At 38.5% G+C, this 23936-nt stretch overlaps 1 protein-coding gene across 4 annotated transcripts in view; it reads right to left on the minus strand.

Annotated features, from left to right (window-relative positions):
* LOC124407474 (signal-induced proliferation-associated 1-like protein 2) overlaps positions 1–23936 on the minus strand; it is a 65031-nt gene that overhangs the window by 5087 nt on the left and 36008 nt on the right. The window contains exons 1-7 of one of the 4 annotated variants that reach the window (XM_046883641.1): positions 5798–5922; positions 2658–2859; positions 1731–2213; positions 1291–1539; positions 769–1164; positions 425–636; positions 74–315 (exon numbers count right to left, since the gene is read on the minus strand). In XM_046883641.1, coding sequence (XP_046739597.1) covers positions 74–315; positions 425–636; positions 769–1164; positions 1291–1539; positions 1731–2213; positions 2658–2859; positions 5798–5800 — 1787 coding nt within the window. In that variant the 5' untranslated portion in view covers positions 5801–5922. Of the gene's footprint in view, positions 1–73; positions 316–424; positions 637–768; positions 1165–1290; positions 1540–1730; positions 2214–2657; positions 2864–3543; positions 3681–5797; positions 5923–23936 lie in introns of those variants that run through there. The other 3 variants (XM_046883643.1, XM_046883640.1, XM_046883642.1) reach the window with 3 other exon arrangements.

The raw sequence follows: 23936 nt of genomic DNA on the forward strand, positions 1-23936 counted from the left end.
TTGGATATGAAAACTATATTCACCATTTTATTCTACCAATATTTACACACTGTATGATTACTGTTCTAATTACCTGTGCGCAGCGTTTTCGGCATTGATTACTTTCGCAAGTATAAAATCAGCAAAAGTTTTTCCTTTGCTAAAAGTAGCACCTGCTTGAATGGGCGGCCCAAATACGGGGACTTCCTTACTTCTCGAAACAGCAACGGCGTACTGTGTATTTTCCGAGCACGGATTAATCGCTCTTACGATGATGAACACGTGTTGAAACTGAGATCGTATTCTGCGAGGACTGAATGGCAAAGCTCCTGGTTCCTATAGAAAAGATAACATTTTTATTCAGTTAAACAGAATATGCATAGAAGATCATGGAAAAGTTCAACACAGAGCGTCGAAGGAACTAAAGGTATACACGATATCGTACCTGGAAGACTATGGTGACAATATCATTTCCGATATGTCTTTTCCTCAGCAATTGTTGTCTGTTGTTAGGTGTGAAAGGTAGCATGGTAGATACGTGAAACGTAACTTCTACACCCCTGTGACTCGCAGCGACAGCATGAGTGCCAGTCGAGTCTGTTTTGGTATCCAAGCCTGCTTTGTATCCATCAAAACCGCGCAGTCTTATTCTTTGGCCTACGTATAAATGTTAGATCAAACCACGTTAGACGCATCGTTGAACGCAACAGACTCATCGGATGTCACGGATCAAAGAAGAATAATTATAACATTAAACAGAAAATCGACAATGAGCAAATAAGTTCTCACCCATAGTGTCTAAAAATTCTAAGAATGCTGGTCCAGCATGTTGATTATTGTACATTTCTTCCTCCGTCCTTTGACCGGATCTACAGTAAAGAACACCGACTTTATACTTGTTGGAAAGTCCCTGCTCGTCCAATCTTGCGACAGCTTCCTCGGCCGCAGGTGTTCCCAGCTTAAGACATCCAAGCTGGACTTCCGGTGCGACCAACTCGAGGATTTCTCTCGTCGGTGATCTACCCTGCGTTCTTATTCCCAAAGCCTCCTCGGGAACTGTGCCGCGAAGAGTCAGTAGCTCGGACGTTCGCACTATTATTCGGTACTGATTCGACTCCTTTCGAATACTTATGGCGACCGGCCCTAGCTGCTCATCCATACCGAACCAGTTCTGGTGTTCCCGACCTGTCCCAAAGTCAAAAAATTATAATCAGTAAGCGAGTATGCCTCTTGCGTCATTCAAATAGTGACTTGAGCGATTATTACTGCATTTGTGCGAGTTTTGCGTTACACTTGTCTGCCTGAATTTACCCAAAAAGTATCGTCGATAATAGTGAGCTCCATCGTCGACGCTTTCGATCGGCAACGGTCTTCTCTGAAGAGGGCAAGTGTGTTTCCACAGAGTTTCACCCGGCGGTGGTTCCAGGACGGATACTCCATAGGCTAACGGTGGTCGATGAATTCCGTTCGCCATCAGGCAGCGAGTCAGGCCGACTTCTCGCTCACCCTCACCGCCGGTTTCATTCCGGAAAAACGGACAGGACTCCAAAAGCTCGTTGCCTGTTATGATCATAGAAAAATGAAACCACGGGTCAGAGAATGAATGTATAAAAGCATGGCGGATGGCCTGACCAAATCATGATCAGATCATAATACCATATACAACGACCCACACTCACTTCCAGTATACGCACTAAACCATAATACGTGTTAACAAGTAGCAGAGAAAATTTGAACTGAAAGAAATGAACCTTTCCCATCGCCAGCGTCATCCTCTGGAGCTTCGTCAGGTGTTGATGCTCTAAGCGAACTGGCAGCAGAAGCTCCAGTTGCGGTGTTTCGCCTCCTGGCCAAAAGGATGCCCCTGAGTTTTGCGGCATAGCCAAGATTTGCGGTGAGAGATTGGCAATCGTAGTGGGCGAAAGCGCGTCTTCTATGTCTCTCCTCGACGTCGGCAGACACTGGAGGACTAGCCGAGTTCTGGCAGTGTTCCTGATCCACGCCACGAGGAGGTTTTCCGCTCCAGAAGCGGTTCAGCTTAAGTCGCAACTTTGGACTGGAGCCGGTTGGCCCGCAGACTTCGTCCGTGTCCGGCGACTGGCCGTCCTGCAGCCGACGGAGAAGCTCCGCGTTTGAGCTTGGGCTTCGCTGATCCGGGGAACGAAAGTCCTGGAGCATTGCAGCGAAGAAATTTTCTCCAACTGGTACCGACTGCGCTACGACATCGATGCTCCCTGGAGCAGGATATAATATGTCTTATTAACGAACACTTGTCACGTACGTTACACACGACGATAAAGATTTTCTATTCTCATAATATTTCTAGAATTATTAACGTTTCATAAAATTTTCAAAGTACCAATCAATGTTCAAAAACTTTTTTGCAACGTGAAATTTTTTTTTATTCCATTCCATTTCAGACACATTCCATAAATCATAACAATTTTATAATAGCGCAATATTTTCATTCTTTCTATGTGCAGTTGAAAGTTTGCAAAATTCAAATGAAAGCGTTTCATAAAATTTATCCCAATGTTTGAAATGTTCAAGATGTGATCACAGAATATCAAAGCGAAATCCACCTCGACACGGTTACAGTGAAATTGTAAAGCACTTGGAAGAGAGAAGAAAAAAGGAAATGGTCTTTAAATTTTTCATTAAAACGGCGTAATATTTACCGTGGGAGCCATACTCTCGGCGAAGAGGAGTGTCGGGAACACGAGAAGCTGGGTCCGGACTGTGGGGCAGCTCGAGACTGGAATTCGAACGATGAAGTGCTAGACTGCGTCCCACACGGCTCCCCGGTCCTCCGTTACTGCCACCGCCTCCACCGCCGCCGCCGCCGCTGTTTACTGGAAGACTCGCGATCATCTCATCATTCTGTAACGAAAAGGAAAAGGTATAAAAATATGAGTAAGATTAAACTAAAGAAATTATTGCTCAAAAATGAAAGCTAATAAAAACATGTAGTACTACTTTGCACTAATAAATGTAAGAGAGATGCGTAATATAAACTTTCGTGTCATTTCTTAATTGAACTACGGGCCGAATATTCGGCCCTTTAATATTCTGATGAAATAATGGCATATCTTACAATTAATAAAGAAGAGTGAACAAATGTCGAGTAAGGTACGGTTTTAGTTGATCTTGGTGTCCCGGTTCCGAAAGCCACCCTCTAATAACGTCGGCAAAAAACTGTTCTCTAGTCTTCTCATCTACTCGTATTTATAATTATGTATAACCGTCTTCATACATTTACCACGTGTAAGCACATAGGGAAAAAGTCACGTGCGAATGCAGCGACTTTTTTATTATTGTGCCTCCGAAAAAGCTTCATGGTGTTACATATACACGTGTCACCACGACACCAGAGTAGTAATATAATGGTTAGCGAGCTATTCTAAATTTAAGTGCTTCTAAACAAGACCAAAGTAGGACAGCTAATTAGATACCTCCCAAGAGAACCAGCAGTCTCTCTACATATGCACACACATGGATGTGCATCTCTACACGTAAACCTGAATTGTAGATGTGGAAATAAAAATTGAAAAATAAAAACTATCCGTATGATATATGTTGTTCATGCAGGGATGATGAGGGCAGTCCTTGTGGTTCGTTGTATACACGTTCGTTCATTTTGTTGAGTGGCTTTTTCCGTGGTCTTGCCACTTTTTAATTACGCTAGTGGGACATCCCCCCCCCCGCCCCCCCTCCTCTCCCGACGCCCCTTTTTGAATTTATTTCTTCTTTCCTTTCATTCGTTTATGTCATTTTTATAACTTCGTGTGGATATAATCCGGCTCTCATGACTACGGATAAGCTCATATGCCCCAAAGGTGCTGACTATGGCCAGCGAGTCAATTTGCTCAACTTTAATCAGCTACTCGACTAAATACTTCGTGCATGAAAATAATATGTTATTATTATTATAGTATACTGGCGCCACGGGGAATAAAAACAGGAAAATTATCGATATTTGAAAACGAGCGTATCGTATGTGTAATAAATTCGATCGGAAAGGAATAACTTCTTGTAATGGAAACTTGACGTTAAAGATCGAGTTATACCTAGATGGAAATTCGTTAGATGACCGTTAATAACGCTTCATACGAGCAGATATCGCGTGCTACAAATTTTATTAGCCTGAAAAAAGTTTTGAAACCCAATTGCACGCGACAGATTACATAAGGATTTCTATAATTGAGTAATATTCGAATAGAGAAATTGCCTTTAAAAGTATAATATACATGTGAAATCTAGGTAGGTTTACAAAAGGAGCAACGGTACGAGGCCATCTTTGATTGCAGTGCGGTTTATGTTTGAATCCGTATAGTAGAACAGCTTCTAAAAATGGCGCCGTCTCGGTCTGCAAGAATCTCATCTTCGTATACGTTAATTAGCTTCGTTCTACTTCCAACGAGTTATGCTCGCAATGTTCGGCATGTTTTGATTGCTCATCTTGGAACGAAGATCGCGGCGCCGCTGTCTGCCCATCGCTTTCCTCTTTATGCGACAGATTTAGTGCAAGAATTTTCTACGATTCTCAGATATCAGACGCTAATTCGGGTTGGACATTGCCCGAAATAGAGAGAACTGTGCGATCGTCCGCAACGAAGTTCGATAATTAGACTTTTCAGAAGATTCTTATATTCGAAGGTTTTTTTTTCCTTAGAGATAAAGATCTAGCACGAAACTATTCATGAAGGAAAAAGGAAATCGTTGGTTTTTCGTTCCCTCCGAGAAAATTCCTTGTCCATTCGATATACGTTATATGCGTTGCACATCGTATCTCATTGTCAGTAAGTGAGTTTAAAAAAGTAATATCCTCACAGCTCTCGAATTAGTCAAAAATAAAATATATAAATGAATTTAGAATAATGATTGAAAAATAACCCCGAAGAAAACTGAATTTTTCAAAAAAAAAAAAAAATGATTTTATTTACCTAAATACGTATAAGAAAAAATGAAATTGTTCAATGAAGAAAATTCAGACGTTAGCGTACAATGTGTGCTACGCCGGTCTTACAGTGTGACTAAAGATTAAAGGATCAGATCTAGCGTTGTTAGATTCCTCGCGAAAATCTGAAGCCAAAATTCCTTTACCGAAACTTCGAGGGACTGATAGTTTTCGAATTACAGAGCTTGGAAGTTCTACAGCCAATAAGGAGCTCACGTTTATCGCGCATGCGCCCCAATGAGTCACGTGTCAATCTCCTGATTGGTGAACCACGAAATTCCCTGTAATTCGAAAACTATTATTCCCTCGAATATGCTGTAAAGAAAGTTTAGTCTCGGATTTCCACGGGAAAACCACCCTCCAAATTTAATCTGTCATTATCCGACGTCCACCCTTCGTATGGCACGTCGTTTACTGAGACGAACATGTTGAACGTGCAAAGACGGATATAAAATAATCACCCTGCGCACCGCAGGCTCCAGAATTTTTATGGAATTCTACTCCCTGCATGTCCAAGAGATCGGCCGACCCTACAATCAACGTTTTACACCCTCTGCAGTGTGTCACGTGGCTGTACAGAGTACGGTAGACAAGGGCTGCTATCGACCAGCACCAGTAGAACGAGCACAAGTTTGCAAGTCTGCAGCGAAGAATGAAAAATGGTTATTATTCTGCGAGGGGATGGAATCGAACACCGTTAATGCGGGTCTAACGGGAGGTCCGTTCTGATTTCCATCCCCCTTTGTTGTGTCAAGTGATTCTGTGTCACGCATTCATGCACGCACGCATGCACGCACCCACACACTTCATTATCACGTCCGCTTTTTTTACCACGGTGGTTAATTCTTCTACCAAACTTGCCATTGATCGCTCAGGATGGGTGTGAGCTGTCACTGTGTAGTAGCTTTTCGTAATTGATAGCTGCTATCCGTCGCTTTCAGTTGACCCATAAAAATGCGACCACTGTTTTCAGGAGTTGCATACGAGGTAAAAAAAAGTCATGATAATATTCAAAGAATTATACGGTATAAAAAATTCTGGTATAACATTTTCGGTATCAATAATACAGTTACTCTTTTCCCCTTCACTCAGTGTAAAGAGTTAATTTTTACATACTCACTTCTACATTAATGGTCCGATCTAGGATAGGATTACTGTGTGTACCAGAAAAGGTGAAATAAAAACTGAATATTCCACAATTCTCCGTCGATATTGAAACCAGAATTTTTTCCCAGTAATTTCTTTATTGTATTTCGATAAGTCGATTTTAATTGCACACCCAAACGAATGACATAGAATAAGCCAGGTGATCAGACTTCATAGTGTTACAAAATGATCTCCTGATATTGGTATATATATATCGAGGTCTCGCACTCAGGTTAAATGTCAATGTCTCTACATATAGTTTAAACACGACCTAATTTTCCAGCGTAATGTCTATCATAGCTATGCATATAGAATGTCAAAGTAGAGCCTGGGGTCCAAGTAATATCACCCTATTAAACATCGTTTGGAAGATGAATGAATTGAACGTGTTTCCTGACCATCGCGTAGCACTGTAGCAGCGGTGTCAACCCGACGAATCAAATAAGGATGGAAACACGGAAACCCCAAGTGTCTCGGTACGGTATTTGGAATGTGGCCGGGACGAAGGACCAAATTTCAGACGAACACCAAGTCGGTCGGCAGAGCTCGGGGGCTGACATTGCGCGAATGCCATCCATAGTTGCTGCTCGATGGTTGCGTACAGAAACTTTTATCTCCTACTCCCTGGAGCACGAAACCCAGTCCAGAGACCGGATGAAGGACGACACGACAAATGTCGATCCTCGCATAGCTACTGCGTAGTTTCATCGCATTCCAATTCCAAGAACGAGGAAAGCGGCCTGGTCAGACGGTCCCATGGAAGGAAAAAGAACCAGAGCCGCGGGCACGCCTCATTATCTCAGGATGGAACCTGCAGTCACGTTGTTGCCTACCCAACAACGAATCACTGCTTTCTGTCCCTCTAATGCATGGTTGGAAGCTCCGCTCTTCCATACACCGAAACAGCTGCCATAATTTCACGCTGCTGCAGTCAGGTATGTAGAAACCAAACCAAAACTGAGAAATGAAAAATTTTAAACCAAAGAATTGAGGATTGCAGTTTCAAAAAAACTTCCGTTCCATACACTGTATACCGTTAAGCAGATTTCATGTTCTTTAATTTCTCCGAGTGCATAATGTAGCTTCGAAAATCAATTAGTAGATTCAGGATCATCCACGGTTAAAATTAAAAATAGTAATGAAGTTTTAACAAACAAAATAAAAAAGAAAAAAAAAAAAAAAACAACTCTTGACACGCGATCGCCCGGTCAGCTGTCCGTTGACATTTACACCGTACACACACCGTCATCGCACGTTAGCCGCGGGTTAACGCTTGTAACAAAATCGCTGCAGTATCTACATAGTTTCGTTTTATTAAAATATATATTTTTTCTTCTTTAGAAATAAGTCCGCCCGGTATATTATCGTCGTAATGAGGCGAGCGAGCGAGGCTGGTTTTTTTAAATGAAATATTTCGGTTAAACGTTTCGACCTTGTGTGCCGTCGTGTGTGTATATCGAGTCTCGAGGCGCCACCACGGGATAATAAAAATAAAATCCACCACGCGGCGCATCAGGTACCCTTTAAGCCAAGACAGCTCAGAAACCAGTTAGATAATAATCACTGAAATATTTTCGAACAAATTTTACGACAATGACTGACAATGTGAGGATCTTTCCAACTATCAATTAACCCACACTATCATTAGTCCCCTGCGTCTAATGTATTCATATAACTTGTACCAAGCGCTTTTGACCAACTGCTGCCATGTAATAAAAAGAAGGTAGTAGATAAAAGGTGGAGAAGCAAAAAAAAAGAAAAGAAAAAAAAAACACAATTATTATCTATCCTGCAGAGGTTTTTCCATATCAACATCGTAATCAGGTAATCCGTACATCAATTCAATCGCGATTAATCGGTTATAAAAAAAAAAAAAGAAAAAAAAAAGAATGTACAGAGATCCTTGTCAAAGTGAGCATATATCAATGAGGATCCGATCAGGCGATATATTCCACGTATCAAAAGTAAAAACATTTATTTTTCGCATCCTGTTCCAGTGTCGTGTAATTGATGTTAAATTTAATTTATACAGCTACTGGGTATCGACACCATGAAACCCGCGAGTTGATGCAATCGACGCAGTCGTAATCGGGTTCTATGAAACAACCGTGTATGTATGTACACATATGTAAGTGATAGACGTCGCCGCACAGACGACGCACATTGCAATAACAACCGATACGACCAGACAAGACCAGTTACCTGCGAACTACTGTTCCATACATGTCCGCACACCACGTGCCCACACACATGTGCTAAAGTTTATTACGTGCACGACGTAGTTCATACATGTGACCGTAATTGCAAGCCGTAAAGGGTTCGTTTTAATCTTGTTTTTCTTCTTTCTCAAAAGCACAGGTTCACCCAAGAGAAAAAACATACTTTACCGTTAAATTAACATGTGCTGTTATACTTTATAAACTATATTCCGTTGCCACACATTGTTTTTCCTCGTTCTATTTAAGGTTCATCCGTCAATTAATCACAACAATGTTCACAGCAAATGAACCAGTAGCAGCAGCTCCTGTACCCTCAGTCGATTGTTGCCATTGAATATTATATCCAGAGGATGAGAAACCCCCGGAATAAGCTTAGAAATCGACACTTGATACAGGCGCGATTAAGGATCACACAGGTACAAGGATGGGCTGGGAATGAAGGAAGGAATTAAAGGAGGAGAGGATTATTCGTGAAGGGATCAATTTGGGAGACGCTTCCGCCTACACGGGTTTGTATTTCAAAAGGTGAAAAACGGACGAGACGTCGTGTTATTTATCGAGCGTTATATATATGTGCTTATGTATATATATATGTATATGCACATAGGAAACGGGATCTATATATGTTTGTTCAGAGGCCTCGATCCAGGCCGCAGAAAATACCGACAACTTCCTCCACTTCGAAGGGTTTCCGACACCGTTCCTCGGGTTCGCAGGTATACGCGAACAGGCGCATCGTAATATTTTCGGCTTCCAAAATCCTGTCATAGTTATTAAATGTGCAAACATTTCGCGTTTCCGTTATCCCCTGAACACAACTGATAACGTATAAGTAGTAGGGTGGCACAAAAAAACCGACTATTTTTTTTTTTTGAGGCTCGTGTGACAAAATGTTAGTTTTTGATGTTTTAAGAGCCAACTCCAAAGGACAGCTCAAAAAAAAAAAATTTAAGAGGTTACTCCAAATTTTTTAAAATGTCAAAAACCGTCAAAAAATTAAATAAGAAAATTATAATTTCAGTATTTTGTTTGATTTTTAATTCATGTCATGGTGTATTGTTATCCATTTTTTCTTACTAAATTGAAGAAAAAAAATTTATGAAACTTTAATATGAATATCAAAAGGTCGCTCGAAAAGATCTAAAGAAAAGCACCAAAAAATTGAGAAAAAAATTATGAGCGACCTTTCAAAATTCAAATTTTGAACTGAAACTTTCGGAAACTTATTTTTTTTTTTTGTCTATAAAATTATACCGTAACGAGAAAAAAAATTAAAAAAAAAAAAATCGATTTTTGAAGATTTCTAACGTTTTAAAAAATGTGGAGTGACCTCTAAAAATTTTTTTTTGAACTGTCCTTTGGAGTGGGCTCTTAAAACATCAAAAAACCGAGTCCTTCCTGTATACACTACACGCTGCACAATAATCGTTGTCCAAGAGAATTTCGATACATTATTTCGACGTGTAAGATGATTTACGACGATGATTTTCTTGTACATAGAGTGTAAAAAAATTGACCAACCAATTACTTCGCACGTTGCTTGAGTCTTCACGTTAATGACAAGCCGCGGTGCTTTTCGCTAATACTAAAGCTCTAGGCGCAGCAGTAAATACACCGAGGGTAGTTAGGTAGGTAAGGTAAGGTAAGGTAAGGTAAGGTAAGGTGGAATGGGAATGTATAGATAGGTGGGTAAGTAAGGCTGCGAAGACGTTGGTGGTTCATTCAATGGTTGGTTACTCGTAAAGCGTACTCCCACGGTGGTTTACCTCGCGGATAAGCGTATACAACTGAGAGGAACGCTGAGAACGCCGCCCGACTCTTACTCGAGAGCGGTTCCGCGATAGGATGAACCGGTACCCGGTGCATGCCGTTGGCTTAGGCTATAATTGGAATATGTGCCAAGAGGGCCTCTAGGTACCGCAGAAGACAAGATCGAAATGAGAAGTGTATATTCTCCGAGGTGCCATTTTCAATCGCTGACTCGTTAAGTTCGCGTTCCAAAGTCGACTGAAGATTGTCGCACTCAGATTGTCCACGTGTTCCAATCGGTTGTTCCTCTTATCTGCCGGTCAGACTGATATTTCATACCGGAAATACGTCCATTTTACATGTTCAACGCATCGGCGCTTTTGAAGAGGTCCTTCGGATCATTACCGCGAGTCTATATCTAGTGGAAGTGTCATATCTTCAACCATATCACTTTTCAAAGTGTCTACGGCACTTTTACATCATTATGTAATGTATACACCTATATGCGATAAGCTGTTGGTACCTAAGTGTAGAATATAAAAGACTAACGTCAGACAACCTCCCCTCCCCCCCCCCCCCCCGTGCGTTCTTTCCATTTGATGAGTTTTGAGTATCATAAAATTTTTGATGGAGGGGTATAATACGCGATGATCATCTTCAGAGGCTCTGAAATCCTATACAGATCACGATTACATACCGATGATAGGTATGTATGTACTAAAAGTTACCCGACACGCTATACGTAATAGTTACTAATAATTCAGTAGATATACGTTTTCGACGAAGCGACATTTTTACGACTGAAACGAATATATAACAAGCGATGTCGGGGATATAAAAATGACATATCTTCCGCCATGAAATTGCCTCGCTTTTGAATGGACACATGTTTCAACGATCCATCTATTTCTCTCTCTCTCTCTCTCTCTCTCTCTCTTTCGAAAATAGACACCAACTAGAAAGTCAGATTATCGGTTGCCTCAAATGTTGATTTAAAAAATTCACTTACGCTCTATTTGTTTGCACAGTAATTTATTTTGCTCCGGTAAAAGTCACACTAGTGGACGAGTTTTGAATCGCAACGTTCGGTTATCACAGGTGTTTTTTTTTTTTTTCTTTCATTTTACACAGTCATCGTTTCGATTTCTGCTTATATTCTCTTTTTTTCTCTTAGTCAGTATTGCAAGTCTTTCACGTTCATTACAGATCATCGATCCAATTTATTTTCTTTCTTTCTTCAGTTTTTTTGGAAGCACTTCCTAATACCTGCCTTCTCGCGATTCCAACCAAGCGCAATTTCCGCGTACACCGCCAGTTGCACACATCGATGGCTACAGTAGAGACGATGCTGCTGCAGCAAAGATCTTATCTCGCGAGCAATGTGCGTCGCGTCGTCGCTTTATATATACGCCGGAAGGCACTTGTTTCTCCGTCTCTTTCTACAAGTGCAGAGCACACACATACATACGTGTGTACAATATACAGGTATAGTACCTATATCCACGCGATCTCGTATGCAAAGTACTTCTTCTTCGGGAAAGGCTACGGTCAGCCAGAGTAGGCCAACGATATTCGCACACACGTATCTGTGTGTATATATCGTTAACCGACAATCACTGTGTATACATATCGAACCGATCGAGGAAAATCACTCTTAAGCTTCACAAGATCCGTATATATAATCATACAGGTTATCTTATGTATACCGGTACATATTATTCAACGCATGCAGTGTCCGCTGCTCCTTAACGTAAATTAAACGGAGCTACTCGTACTCGTTGCACATAGCACACATCATATACCCAGTGGTCTAAAATCGTAATCTTAAAATTGAGCAATCTTTGAAGAAATTTGACAGAGCAAAAGTTCGGTATCGAATTCATTCGGTCTATATAGACCATCATACACATTATGAAAGTCATAGAAAAGAATGGGTCGATGGGTACGTTTACGGTACCAATTTTTGTTTTCTTCTTCAAAAAGTGCCCATGATGTTAAAGATAACGATTCACAAAAATCATGTAACAAGTGAAGTTGAGTATGTTGGCTTAAGTTTCGACTTTGAAATAAACATACCATACACTGTTCAACGAGACTAATCACAGAGAAATTAGTCACTTGTTGAGATGTCCAGTTGATGTAAGACATCGTCGTGTCATTTGGTCAGTCAGTCGGATGGGGTTCGGGTAGAGAGTTGAACCTGCCGTAGCCTAGGTTTCAAGTGGCTGCTGCATGGTCTCTCATACAGAGAACTAGCCGCATGCATACGTGCAAGGAAGTTCATCCGACGCGTGACGAAGTCCAAGCTGGTGTAAGTTCATGGGAATGTGCACGGTGCGTGCAGTGCGTGCAGTGCGTGCAGTGCGTGCAAGCGATGGGCGGTGGCGTACGCGCAAGTTGGGTAGGTAGTTGATAGGTGGAAGGTGGTTGGTGTGGCCATACCTAAGCCGCAGGTGAATCAAAACCAGTGTGTGTGCGTATGTATGTGGGGACACGCATACGAAGTCGCATCTCGTGAACACACTGGGTTCGACCATTTGCTGTGCTGTCTCCAGGATATTTGCTCCGATAGTTTTCACGGCCGGATCGTTTATTTGAATGAAGGATCAATTACAAGGGAGTTCTGCGATATATAGATAGAGCTAAATGCAACCTGTTGACCAGACGAAGTACCAGCATTTATGAATCTATAAAGTCAAGTTATTACACGTTGTGGAAAATGATCTTATATTGTGTTTAATTAGAAATAATTATACCGAAATCATTCAACTATCTTCAGTTTTGTTAGGACATGCAAGAATCGAGCCTTGTGAAGGGCACTGTTCAATGGAATTCGACGAGAGTGACTGTTCTTCTCATGGGTCCAATTTTCAGGTACAACATTACTAGTGCAGTCATGTTCCAATGTCGTTTGTTTCACCATCTCAATGGAGATGGGTCGATTCCTTATTAAATTTATTCTTGCTACAAACCATCAGCCGGGTACTCCACACCTGATAATACCAAGTTTTCTTGCATTTCCAGACCGATGAACACCCCAGTGACTAGTGTAACCGACAAACGAGTATAACCATAAAGTGCACTCTATCCCTGTTCTTCCGCAAATTTGAAAGTGCAGGCAAGTCTGTCCTGCTTTTGAAGCATCAGGTAGATACATGTTTGGGTGAGTTCCTGTAGGTAAGTCAAGTATGGGTAAAGTACATATATATATATAATACATGTATGTACGTGTGGCTGGTCAAGTGTTGGACGATTCGCGTGGGATCGCTTCGAAGGACACGAGTTCCGTTGAAGATATATCCCGGCAGGCACTGACCGTGGCATCGAAAACAGGTTTCTCACTTAAATTTTATACGTTATGTAAGGCAAACGTGCAGTATGTCATAAGCACCGCTGTTTTCTTACGGACATCGTCTATACACATATGGATGAAAATTTCCCGAGAGGGTGGTAATTTCGGCATCAAAGTTAGCAGTAGGTACGTAAAGCTCCTTATAAAACCATGAATGTAAAACGTACTTAAGTTAACTTTGCAACAACCATAGACTGCTTATGAGGATGTGGTTTAGTCATAAAAATTTACCGAAAATGAATTCGAAAATGAAATCGATGAATTGGAAACGGAAATCATTATAAACACACGAATCAGATCCGTCGCATTGATTTCCAAGAAAAAGTCCACTTTGTACAGTGTACACTGTATATGTATACATATCTGTTTAATTCATACGATTGTTCGAATCGTGAGTACCGATCTCTACCCATGCGTATTATGCCTTGAATCGTTGATCAATTCCCTTGAAAGTTTGTCTGTCTTCAAATGTTAAATACCCAAGAGACTACGTACGGTATAGTTCCGGTTGGTAAGACATTGAGTAAGACAACGAATAAATATATGTATGTATATCAAAAGTTTTGTATTCGCCGATGGCAACACCACCTATAATGTTATACACAATATAGCTATTTGCTTGGGAGCAACAATTTCGTTTCATTGCAGTAAAAAAAAAAATAGATGCAATGTATCGAAAAAAATCGGAAACAGCAAGTTTAACGACGATGAAAAAAAGAAAAGTCAAATGATGACAAATTACTGGAAGTTCGGGAATATAATTATATATCTATAGTGCTAATTTCGAATAATCTTCTTTACAGTTATCTTCAGCCCACCATGCTGCTGTTTTATTATTCAAATTTTTTTTTTTTTTTTTTTCCACCTGTTAGGAATGCATATAATCCAATTGTCCCACGCACGACGGTTTTGGACGTATAATATAGATATAGTATAAGGCAAAAACAAAACTGAATATATAATAGCGTCATTTCAAAACTATTTCGCGTGTTAATCTGGCTAGAAAAAAAAAAATTGCAAATCTCCTGCACTTATTATAGTTTCGCAGAGCTGGTTTCGTGTGTAATGATGAAAAATAATAACAAAATTCAAAGACACAAAGAGTCGAAGACCAAGTTTCCGGTATTTTACTCCAGCAGAAGGTCGTCTCGTCTGCGACGTAATTTTCAATTATTCGTGGGCGGTCAGCCAAGCAGTAAGAAAAAAAGATGGTAAAATTCAATTGCACGGCGAGAAACTAGTATAAGTCTAAATCTAATTGTAATCTGACTTGACGGATATAATCAAGATCAAGGATATCGGTATAAACTAGTAAATAATGTGAATAATAATATTAAAAAGAAGAGTTAAGAAAAAAAAAACAAAAAAAACAAATCGATCAATCATCTACCGCCAATTCATGTCACGGCCGAATTCGGCGACATTTTTTTTCTCCCTGCAATAAAGTTTAAGTTAGCAACATTGATCTGAAGATAAATCAAGGAAAAAAAAAGTTTGACGGAGTTGGTTTTGTAAATTTATAAGATTATACACATGTTTCACCCTTCCAAGATATAAGAAAGAACAAGGAAAAAGAGAGTGATTAAAAAAGTGTCGACTGACCCCAAGACTGCCGACCGAATTGATCGCAGATGACCTTTTTCTATTTTCTGATTCCCAGCACGCGACAACTATGTGCAAAATTATATATGGCATGACGTGCATGTGAATTTCGTCAGGCTAAATTTTTTTCACATACAAGTTCCGTTAAATGTTATTGTAACAAAAAAAAATCACGCCATGTATACTAATATTAGCAAATTCATGTTGTAAAAACCAATTACGATAGACAGCATAATTTAATAAATTAGGTTTTCTATATTATAATCAAAAACAAAAAAAAAAAAAATAAATAATAAAACGTCGTGCAGCATAATTTTCAATTTCAATCCAAGGCGTAATTAAATACGCTGTAATTAGCTCATAGTTGGGTTTTTTGACATGCTTCTATATACATAAAACGTGAAGAATTTCGTACGAAATGAAGATTTTTCTTTTCTTTTTTTTTTTTTTTTTTTTTTTTTTCTTATTGAATATGACATTTAATTTGTTATTACTATTTTGTTTTTATTCTCGAATATAACATGAACGCGTCGTTAGGCCTCTGTACGAGTTAATTATGAGCTGTAGCCACCGGAGTCCCTCTTCGCTGAGGCTAATGATAGGTTCCCATATCCAGAGCATCGTCGCCCCGGGCCGTTGAAACGCCATCTCAACCTCTTTCTTCTTCTTCTTTTTCTTCTTCTTCCTACCATCTTATCTCAGGCTTAAGCCTTTAAGATTATACCTTAAATTCGTTATTCATCGAATCACCCAAGAACAATAATACTCGGTTTAAAATCGACTTACAGCGATAATTTCAGTTCATCGACGGAAACATCTAATCTCAAGTAAAGCTCACAACTGCTTTACGATCATTTAAAATCTGAACCTGCGGAATCTCGTTGAAACAGTCTCGAAAGTAAAAAACTTATTTCAGAGCGTACAAAATATTACTCACTAAGAGGATAAAAGTACAATAAATGATTGAATTACATGGAACGTTTTTTTTTTTTCATTCCTCAATACTTTCTTTATCCTTCTATCTGGATTGTACATCGCGTGAAACATGATATTGAATTATTTACACAGCTGTTTGAACATTTCTCTAACCGCTAAAAAACGACAACAATTCATAACTGGAGAAGCTTGAACGATTTTCCACCAGTGATTCAACCGCAATACTTACAGTTAAGGTGTGAAAACTTTCTTGCAAATGGAAACCAATACTCTCAGATCCTCGTTAATAAACTTACAGCTACCACATAATATTGCACTTTTTCCGGAAAAAAATATATCATATAAAATATAAAATCACACGCGCACGGAATCATAACTGTCTAATGGGAATGACTTTCCTGTCGGCCATCGAACCCTGCTGCTCTCTGCAGGACTCGAGAGATTTAATCTGTCCGTCTGTCCATTCGTCTCCGAGAACAGCGACGACAGCTGTTATGGTCTGGTATAGTTATCCAACTCTTTTCCACCTCCCATCGGTTAATTGTTTTTCTTTTTCTTTTCACACACAGTATTGGTTTTGTGATAATTTTTTTTTATTTAATATTATTACCCGCTTCTTATCGTTAGTCCTACGAAACACGCGAACTGTGTTTCATGTAACACAATATCGTACCTATAAGCATAACACCCCCCTTCTCCTCCCCCCCCCCCCCCCCCCAAACGACACATGCGTTCGTTTCGAAAGAAAATTTTCTTATAAGAGAATATATTCTCAGCGGAGGTCTGTCGCAACCTTTTTCCATGTAAAACCTAAACCATGAAACTTATTGCAGACACTCGGTCTTAATTACGTATACCGTATGTGCAGCTTACGTAAAACGCGGTCATTTCTTCACTTGCGAATAAGTGCATCTTGGATTGTTTGATGTTATAAAATTGTGTATAGTTAATTTTTGACTTTTATTTGCAGAGAGCTTGAACTTAACATATTTTGTCTATATATACATGTTCAGAAAAAAAAACGTGGTCCAGTTTTTTTTTTTTTACTTTACATTTGTCATAAGGAAAAATTATAATTTTACAATTTTACAATTCAGTTTAACGTTCTGTAAATCGTAACGCGAAAGTAAAAGTTGACGACCTGCAGATTCATTATATTCCGAAATTATAAGTTGTTGATAATATTTTAAAAATGTTTCGTTATGTTAACATTGCTGGTAACTTTAACGTCGTTCTTATAACTCCATTATTATACTCTTCTTCACAAATTTCTAACACTTAAATGGACCCCCCCCCCCCCCCCCCTCCCCCCCAATAAGAATAATCGTCCCACTAAAATTAAAGCATTTTTTGCAGTCAAGTCAATAATTATAAGACAATTTTATCTGCTTGATAAACTGTTTAAAATAAATAAAAATTAATGTTTCAAACTGCACTTTACTAGCACGATATTAAATTTCTTTTTTTTCCACTCAATTTCAGTGCCAATGTCAATGCACGCATGCGATGATGGCTGACGAGTTTGAAATTCTTGAAGCCAAATTTATCGTAACCGTCGAGATGATTTCGAGAAATCCATATACAATATAGGTATATCTACATACGATGGGTAGCTGGATGCCAAAGGTATCTGACTGGATGACTAACGCGATTCTCAGTGGGATACATATATATATATATATATATATATATTCACATATACATAATACTACTGCATAACTCTCTCAATTTCAACCGATTATACATACATATATAGATATACATGCGAGTTTCTGTCTACGTAAAATAGTCACCGCCTAAGCATACGTGGAATGTCATCGGGGATTGCCTGCGCGTAATCACAAGGATCATGATGATGCTGAAGTAAGTTTATACGCGCGTGCTTTGTAAGACGTTAGAGTATATGAAAAAAATTTGACATACGAAGTATTTTCGCAAGTGAACAAAACGATGGAAAATTGAATATGAATTTAAAAAAAAAGAGAAAAAAAAATGGTAATACGACACCACAAACGTTGTTGGTTTCGAATCGCTTCTATATATATATATATATATACTAATTTGAAAGTTCATTCAATAATTGGAATGAAGATATTGAAAAATTGGAAAGAAAAACGGGGTCAAGCCTAGCATTTCCATTTCAAATTTTGGTCAATAATTGTCCCGGAATGCGGGCCCCGAAATGCCGACGGTTACGGGGCCTTTGGCCGCTATGGTGATTCATCGAGCAACCACCACGTGTCCCACAATATCCTCCGTTCGTTCCTTACTCACGTAGGAAGGAAGCTTCGAGGTATGAGAAAAGCAGGCGGTCCTGCATGTGTGTTTCTTTCTTTTCTTATGTAACGACGCTGTACTGCAGCAGGGAATAAAGGGCGGCGGTTCGGGGCCCAAAAAGGGCCCATCGGTAGATTCCGGAGCAGAAAGGACCCGCCCACCCTCCCGCCTTGCGCTTCTGCACCCGGGATCGCATTCCAGAGCAGCAGCAGTAGCGTAGGATTCGCGCCAAATTTCGTTTCTGTTTTGTTCGATTTATTTATTCACGTTTGTTTTTTTTTTTGTTTTTCTCCGGCGCGAGAATTGAAAATCAAGATGGGATAGAGAGAGAGAGAGAGAGAGAGAGAGAGAGAGAGAGAAGGAACGCTACGGCATTGAGAAAAATTGAACAACAATCGGTCGCAAATAAGCGTAATAATTAAATAAATAATAGCTCCGTGGATGCGTGCGTTTGATTATGATACGATCTATTAAAAAATATGACGCTCGGCAATCTTGTCCATGATTGTTGAATCATCGCGTCATCCTCGATACCTGATGCCCACACCTGAACAGCCTACGTGTATAAATCGTAAACGGGAGTATAGATTACAGGTGTAATCTCTGGCCTTATTTCGATTTCGATTAGTTATAGTTAATTAATTAAGGAGAGCTCAACTACGCGTTGAAAAGTTTAAAAGCTTCGTTTCTTTCAATTCACCTATACAACACAAATTTTTTTTTTTTTTAAATCCACACGAAAGATCGTTCAAAATGGTTTTGTGTACCTAGTTTGACGTTGAATAAATATTCAATTCTAAACATAAGAATATAATTCTATACGAGGTTGTTATGATATTTGTGAAATATTGGTTACATGTTTTCAATGGAAATAAGAGAAAAAAAAAACATTCAATTCTTTTCAATATTTTTCAAAGTCATAACTGAAGAAGTTCGTAATAAACGTAAACTTCATTGAAAATTTTCTGGCAAGAATCACAGGTTGGACATGAATTTATAAAATTTTCACGAAATATGAATGAAAAGTGAGTCATACATCTGCACGATCACGCAATATGTTTTATATTTCAGACGCGCGGAGCATGTGGAATTCAATTAACTGAAAATGAATGAATGAATGAATAAATGAATTAATCAATGGGTGAATGAATGAATGGAGATACTGCAGTATATTAAACACGTGCATAAAGCTGCGGACAATACGAAATAAAGGAAAAGAAAGGAAGACGACAAAGAAAAAAAATACAAAAAACAAATATCTGAAGAAATACCTGTTTCACTGATTCTTTTCCGCGTCCTTTTATCCTGCACAACGATGCCGAGACCAGATTGGCAATTCCTTGAAAACATTCACCACATTTCATCTTTCACTCAACACTCGCGATAATTGAATGCATTGCAAAATTTGCAACGAATAGACTTGCTCGTGCGAAACCAAAGATAAAGAAAGAGAGAAAAAAAAAAAAAAAAAAACAACAACAACCAAACAAAAACGAACGAACAACCGAATAAAAATTCACATTCGCAAAAATCAATCGCAAAAACACGCGGTGCGATATTATCGCGTAATAATATTATCACTCGCTAATAACTCCTTATACGTATATTATTATTATTATTATTATTATTATTGAAGTTATGAAATATCGACGACCACTCTTATTCGCGTATCGAAGAGAACTGAAAATGAAGAAGTAGATTCGCGCTCTTCGACTCACGTCGTCTCTGACACCACGTTCCTTGTCAAATGAAACACGCACCGGTATTGTCGATGCCGAAAACTACGCGTTTACAACAACTAACGGATGTCTGTACCTTAACAGGCTTCGACAGGCAAAATCACGCCCCCCCCCCCCCCCCCCCCCCCCTTCCCGCCGCCTCGGCACTAACCCAAGAAACAATTGCTTACGAACTGTTTTCGCGCGGTTCTGCAAAAATGGAACTTGCGTGACTGATGTCCTTATATATGTATCTATACATTCTAGTATATTCTTCACACACACACACACACACACACGCGTGCGCAAAAAGTACACATTTGGAGCATTCGTTGAACGTCGTTACGCCATTGGTCGAAATACAATGTACAGCTGCAGGCTGCACCCTGTACTCTACGGTCATACTGCAGTAGGTATATCTCTATGGTGTATGTATGGATAGCTATGCGAACGTGTATGCATAGGTAAGAAGGGGAGGAGGTCCTTCTCTTTGACCAAGGATTTGGGTCAGATGATATCGTACGATGGTATCGGTGAAGCGGGAAACGAGTCTGTGACGTCACCTCACAATTGCAATATACATATTCGCCAAATTTATACATAGGATAATACAACATATTTCTATTTTTCAGTTTCTAATATTAAATATCATGTCGCTCGATTAAATAATTAAAAAAAAAATTAACAACGATGGGGGCGGGGGGGAGATAAGAAGAAGAAAAAAAAAAAGATGGAATCGTGATTCGGTGAATGAAATTTGTTTCAACATTTTCATTACGCATACGCTATAGATTTTATACAGAGATTATAATTTCTTCATGTATCGCGCCCACTGATTTTTTTTTTCGTTTTTTCCATCATACCGACTGTACTACGCATACGTAATACTATATTATTTATTTATATATATATATATATTGTATATATACACCCAATATATCTACATGCGTACGCATATGTAAGAGATCGAAGTATGGACGATATATATTATAATATATACCCATGTATAAAAAATTCACGTACGTGAACCTACGTAAGATCCTAAACCTATTCCACAGATCTACAACCGAAAAACTGCCAAGTTTTTTTTTTATATTGTTCCTTATAGATATTTACTTACTGAAACCGAGAAATATGGGGACTCAAAAAAATTTCATCACGTCAGGTTTTTTTTTTATTGAATTCGTATTTATAGTTTCGTTTAGAATGAAAATCCCGTTTAACTCGATATCTGGTATATTTGAAATCTTAATTCTAAAAATCCTATATAAAAGTCATTTCTTACTTTCATTTAATACGTATTGGAGTGAGACTCAAGAATTAAATTTCGTAAAGAAATTGTTTGTTTAATTTCATAACAAATATCGTTTAGTTCACTGTAATGAAACGGTAGTTTCTTTATTATCGTCATGCTTTTTTTTTTTTATCCAAACATCTCGGATTTTGCAAAAAAATACTGTACGTAATGGAAAAAAATGGAAGTAAATTTTTTTATACAGCATACTCGAAAACATAGTATTTGCTAAAAGTATCCTTTGGTAGCTCAAATAAAGTATTTTTTCGCAGACCTGTCTTATACACGATACAAACTTTCGACAAGTAAAACCAGATACCCATTATTTCTTACCTACAAAGAAACACGAACCAATTTCCAATTAAAAATAAAAATAAGTAGGCGGATAACACATATACATACATATATATATACCGTGATGTATTATAAATAAAATAAAGGATGTATATTTTAGCCGTTTTAAAATTATCAAGACCGTAAGTTACGGTATATATAATAATATGCAAATGGTCTGTATGTGAATATGTTAATAAGAGATTTGAGCGAATGATAATAATAATAATAATAATAACAACAACAATAATAATCATAATCGCGAGCGCAGCTTCCTTTCTTTGTCTTTGCGTTAAGGCCTTTCGATTTGACGCCAAAAACCGCCGAGAAATTAGAAATCAAATCATTGCCTCGTGGACCAGGTTTATTGCAAATTTTCTTTCCGTTTCGGTTTTCTTTATACCAGTAAGTAAAAATTTCAAAAACCACTATCAACAATTACGTATCAACCAAAATAAAAAAAAAAAATACATTTTCATCGGTTTACAAAAAGTTGTCGCTGATCAATGATTGGATAAAAACTCACTGCATTCTGTCGCGAAAATTTTACGCGAAAACTCGCTGAAGATAATCTTTTCGATTATAGACGTGAAGAAGAAAAAGCAAGAAAAGAAAAGAAAAGCAGAAGAAAAAAAAAAAAATTTCTGGGTATCGGAATTCTCCATCGATTTTTCAACAATGAGCTGCTGGCACAGTGATTATGGAGATGTTTGCCATTAGCGTTATAATTCCTCGGACATGCATAATCAGCAGAGCCATGCATGGCACGGGAATACTCGTAGAGATCTGGAGATTTTCGGTTCGAAGGTGTACGAAGAAGATTTAATTACGATTTACGCATAAAAATTAGAAGTATCACACGTGTTATATAAATATATAAGATATCGGTATACATATGCGTTTATATTTTGCAAAGAGCATCCAAAACGGATGCCTGAATCTGCCTCGCGTGACAAGAAACGTTCACTGTTCAAGTTTAACATATTACAACTCACGTCAGCTATTAAATCCTTTATTTTATAGTAGTAAAATGATTATAATTATTGTTCCCCAGTGTTTTTCATCTTTTCATTTTTCATTTCCCTCGCTTCTGAACACACATGTATAATATAAACGCCTGAACGCCTCTCTATACCTATACTTTACATGTAGCTGCAGCACAAACGCTAAATTTGCATTCAACCCGTTTAATTATACTGTGAATAGTATGAATATACATAATCACCTTTTGTTGTAAAATAAAAGAAATTAACACCGAATACCTATTGTTTTTAATCGTAAAGATAAGTGTAAAACTGAAAATTTGTTACTAATTAAAAAAAAATTCATACCTCTGCACATGCATATAAAATCTTTTCAATGGTTTTTGAGTTGTTCAAATGACCGATTCAAATGAATGGGATTGGATCCGTTCACTATGCGCATATATAATTTATCCAACAATTATCCACGTATCGTGTACATATAATTATAAATACGTGCAAAAAGAATTCCTCAGTGTACAATGAAAATCATCATTTCGCGTACAATGACGTATCACGTATAATTGTCCACACATATATCCATACACATACAATCGAAATATGTACAGCACGATCACTTCGGAAATACTGCAGTGTACATAATTTACCCATACACAAAACGTCCGTATAAAAAAATGTAGATAAAATATAGTTACTCGTACTTATTGTTAATTAGAGAGACGGAGAGACGGAGAGACAGAGCTTGGAAAGGTTAAAGACCGGGTCCACTTCACTCAAATCGTTCATTGTCACTCCTCCTCCTCCTCCTCCTCCTCCTCCTTCTTCTCCTCCTGTTCCAGGTCGGTTTATGCAATGAAACTTTCGAGTACTACGCTACTGGTTTGTGGCTAACAATAATATAGACAATGAAGAAATACACAAATTTGCTACAGAGCACGTAACAAAACGTTTCAGAATTCCAAACGGTCTCTCTCTCCGTTTATAAATAAAAGACATCGGAAGTTGGTCTGAAACCCCAAAGACACTTATAGACGGCTGGATCAAACCTAAGAAGGCCGAAGGTGAGAACCTTGTCTGCATTATTATGCAGGGGGGGGGGGGGGGGCTGAAATTAAAATTAAAAAGAATAACTAGGAAAAAAAAAAGAAGAGAAAAAAACTGTTTCAACAATGATACGCCTCTCATCCCTGACAAATTACTATCGGCCTATAACCACCTCTTCTGACATAGATGAATCGTGACAGGGTAACTAACGTTTCAAAAATCACGTCGATAGAATCGTTGCGTTCTAAGAATTATTCTCTCACATATATGTATATATGTAGCTATGTAATATACATATAATATTATATAGCTGCCAACGCGCGTGGGTCTGATTTAAATTGATGAAG

The sequence above is a fragment of the Diprion similis genome, chromosome 6, assembly GCF_021155765.1.
Source record: "Diprion similis isolate iyDipSimi1 chromosome 6, iyDipSimi1.1, whole genome shotgun sequence".
NCBI lineage: Eukaryota > Metazoa > Arthropoda > Insecta > Hymenoptera > Diprionidae > Diprion > Diprion similis.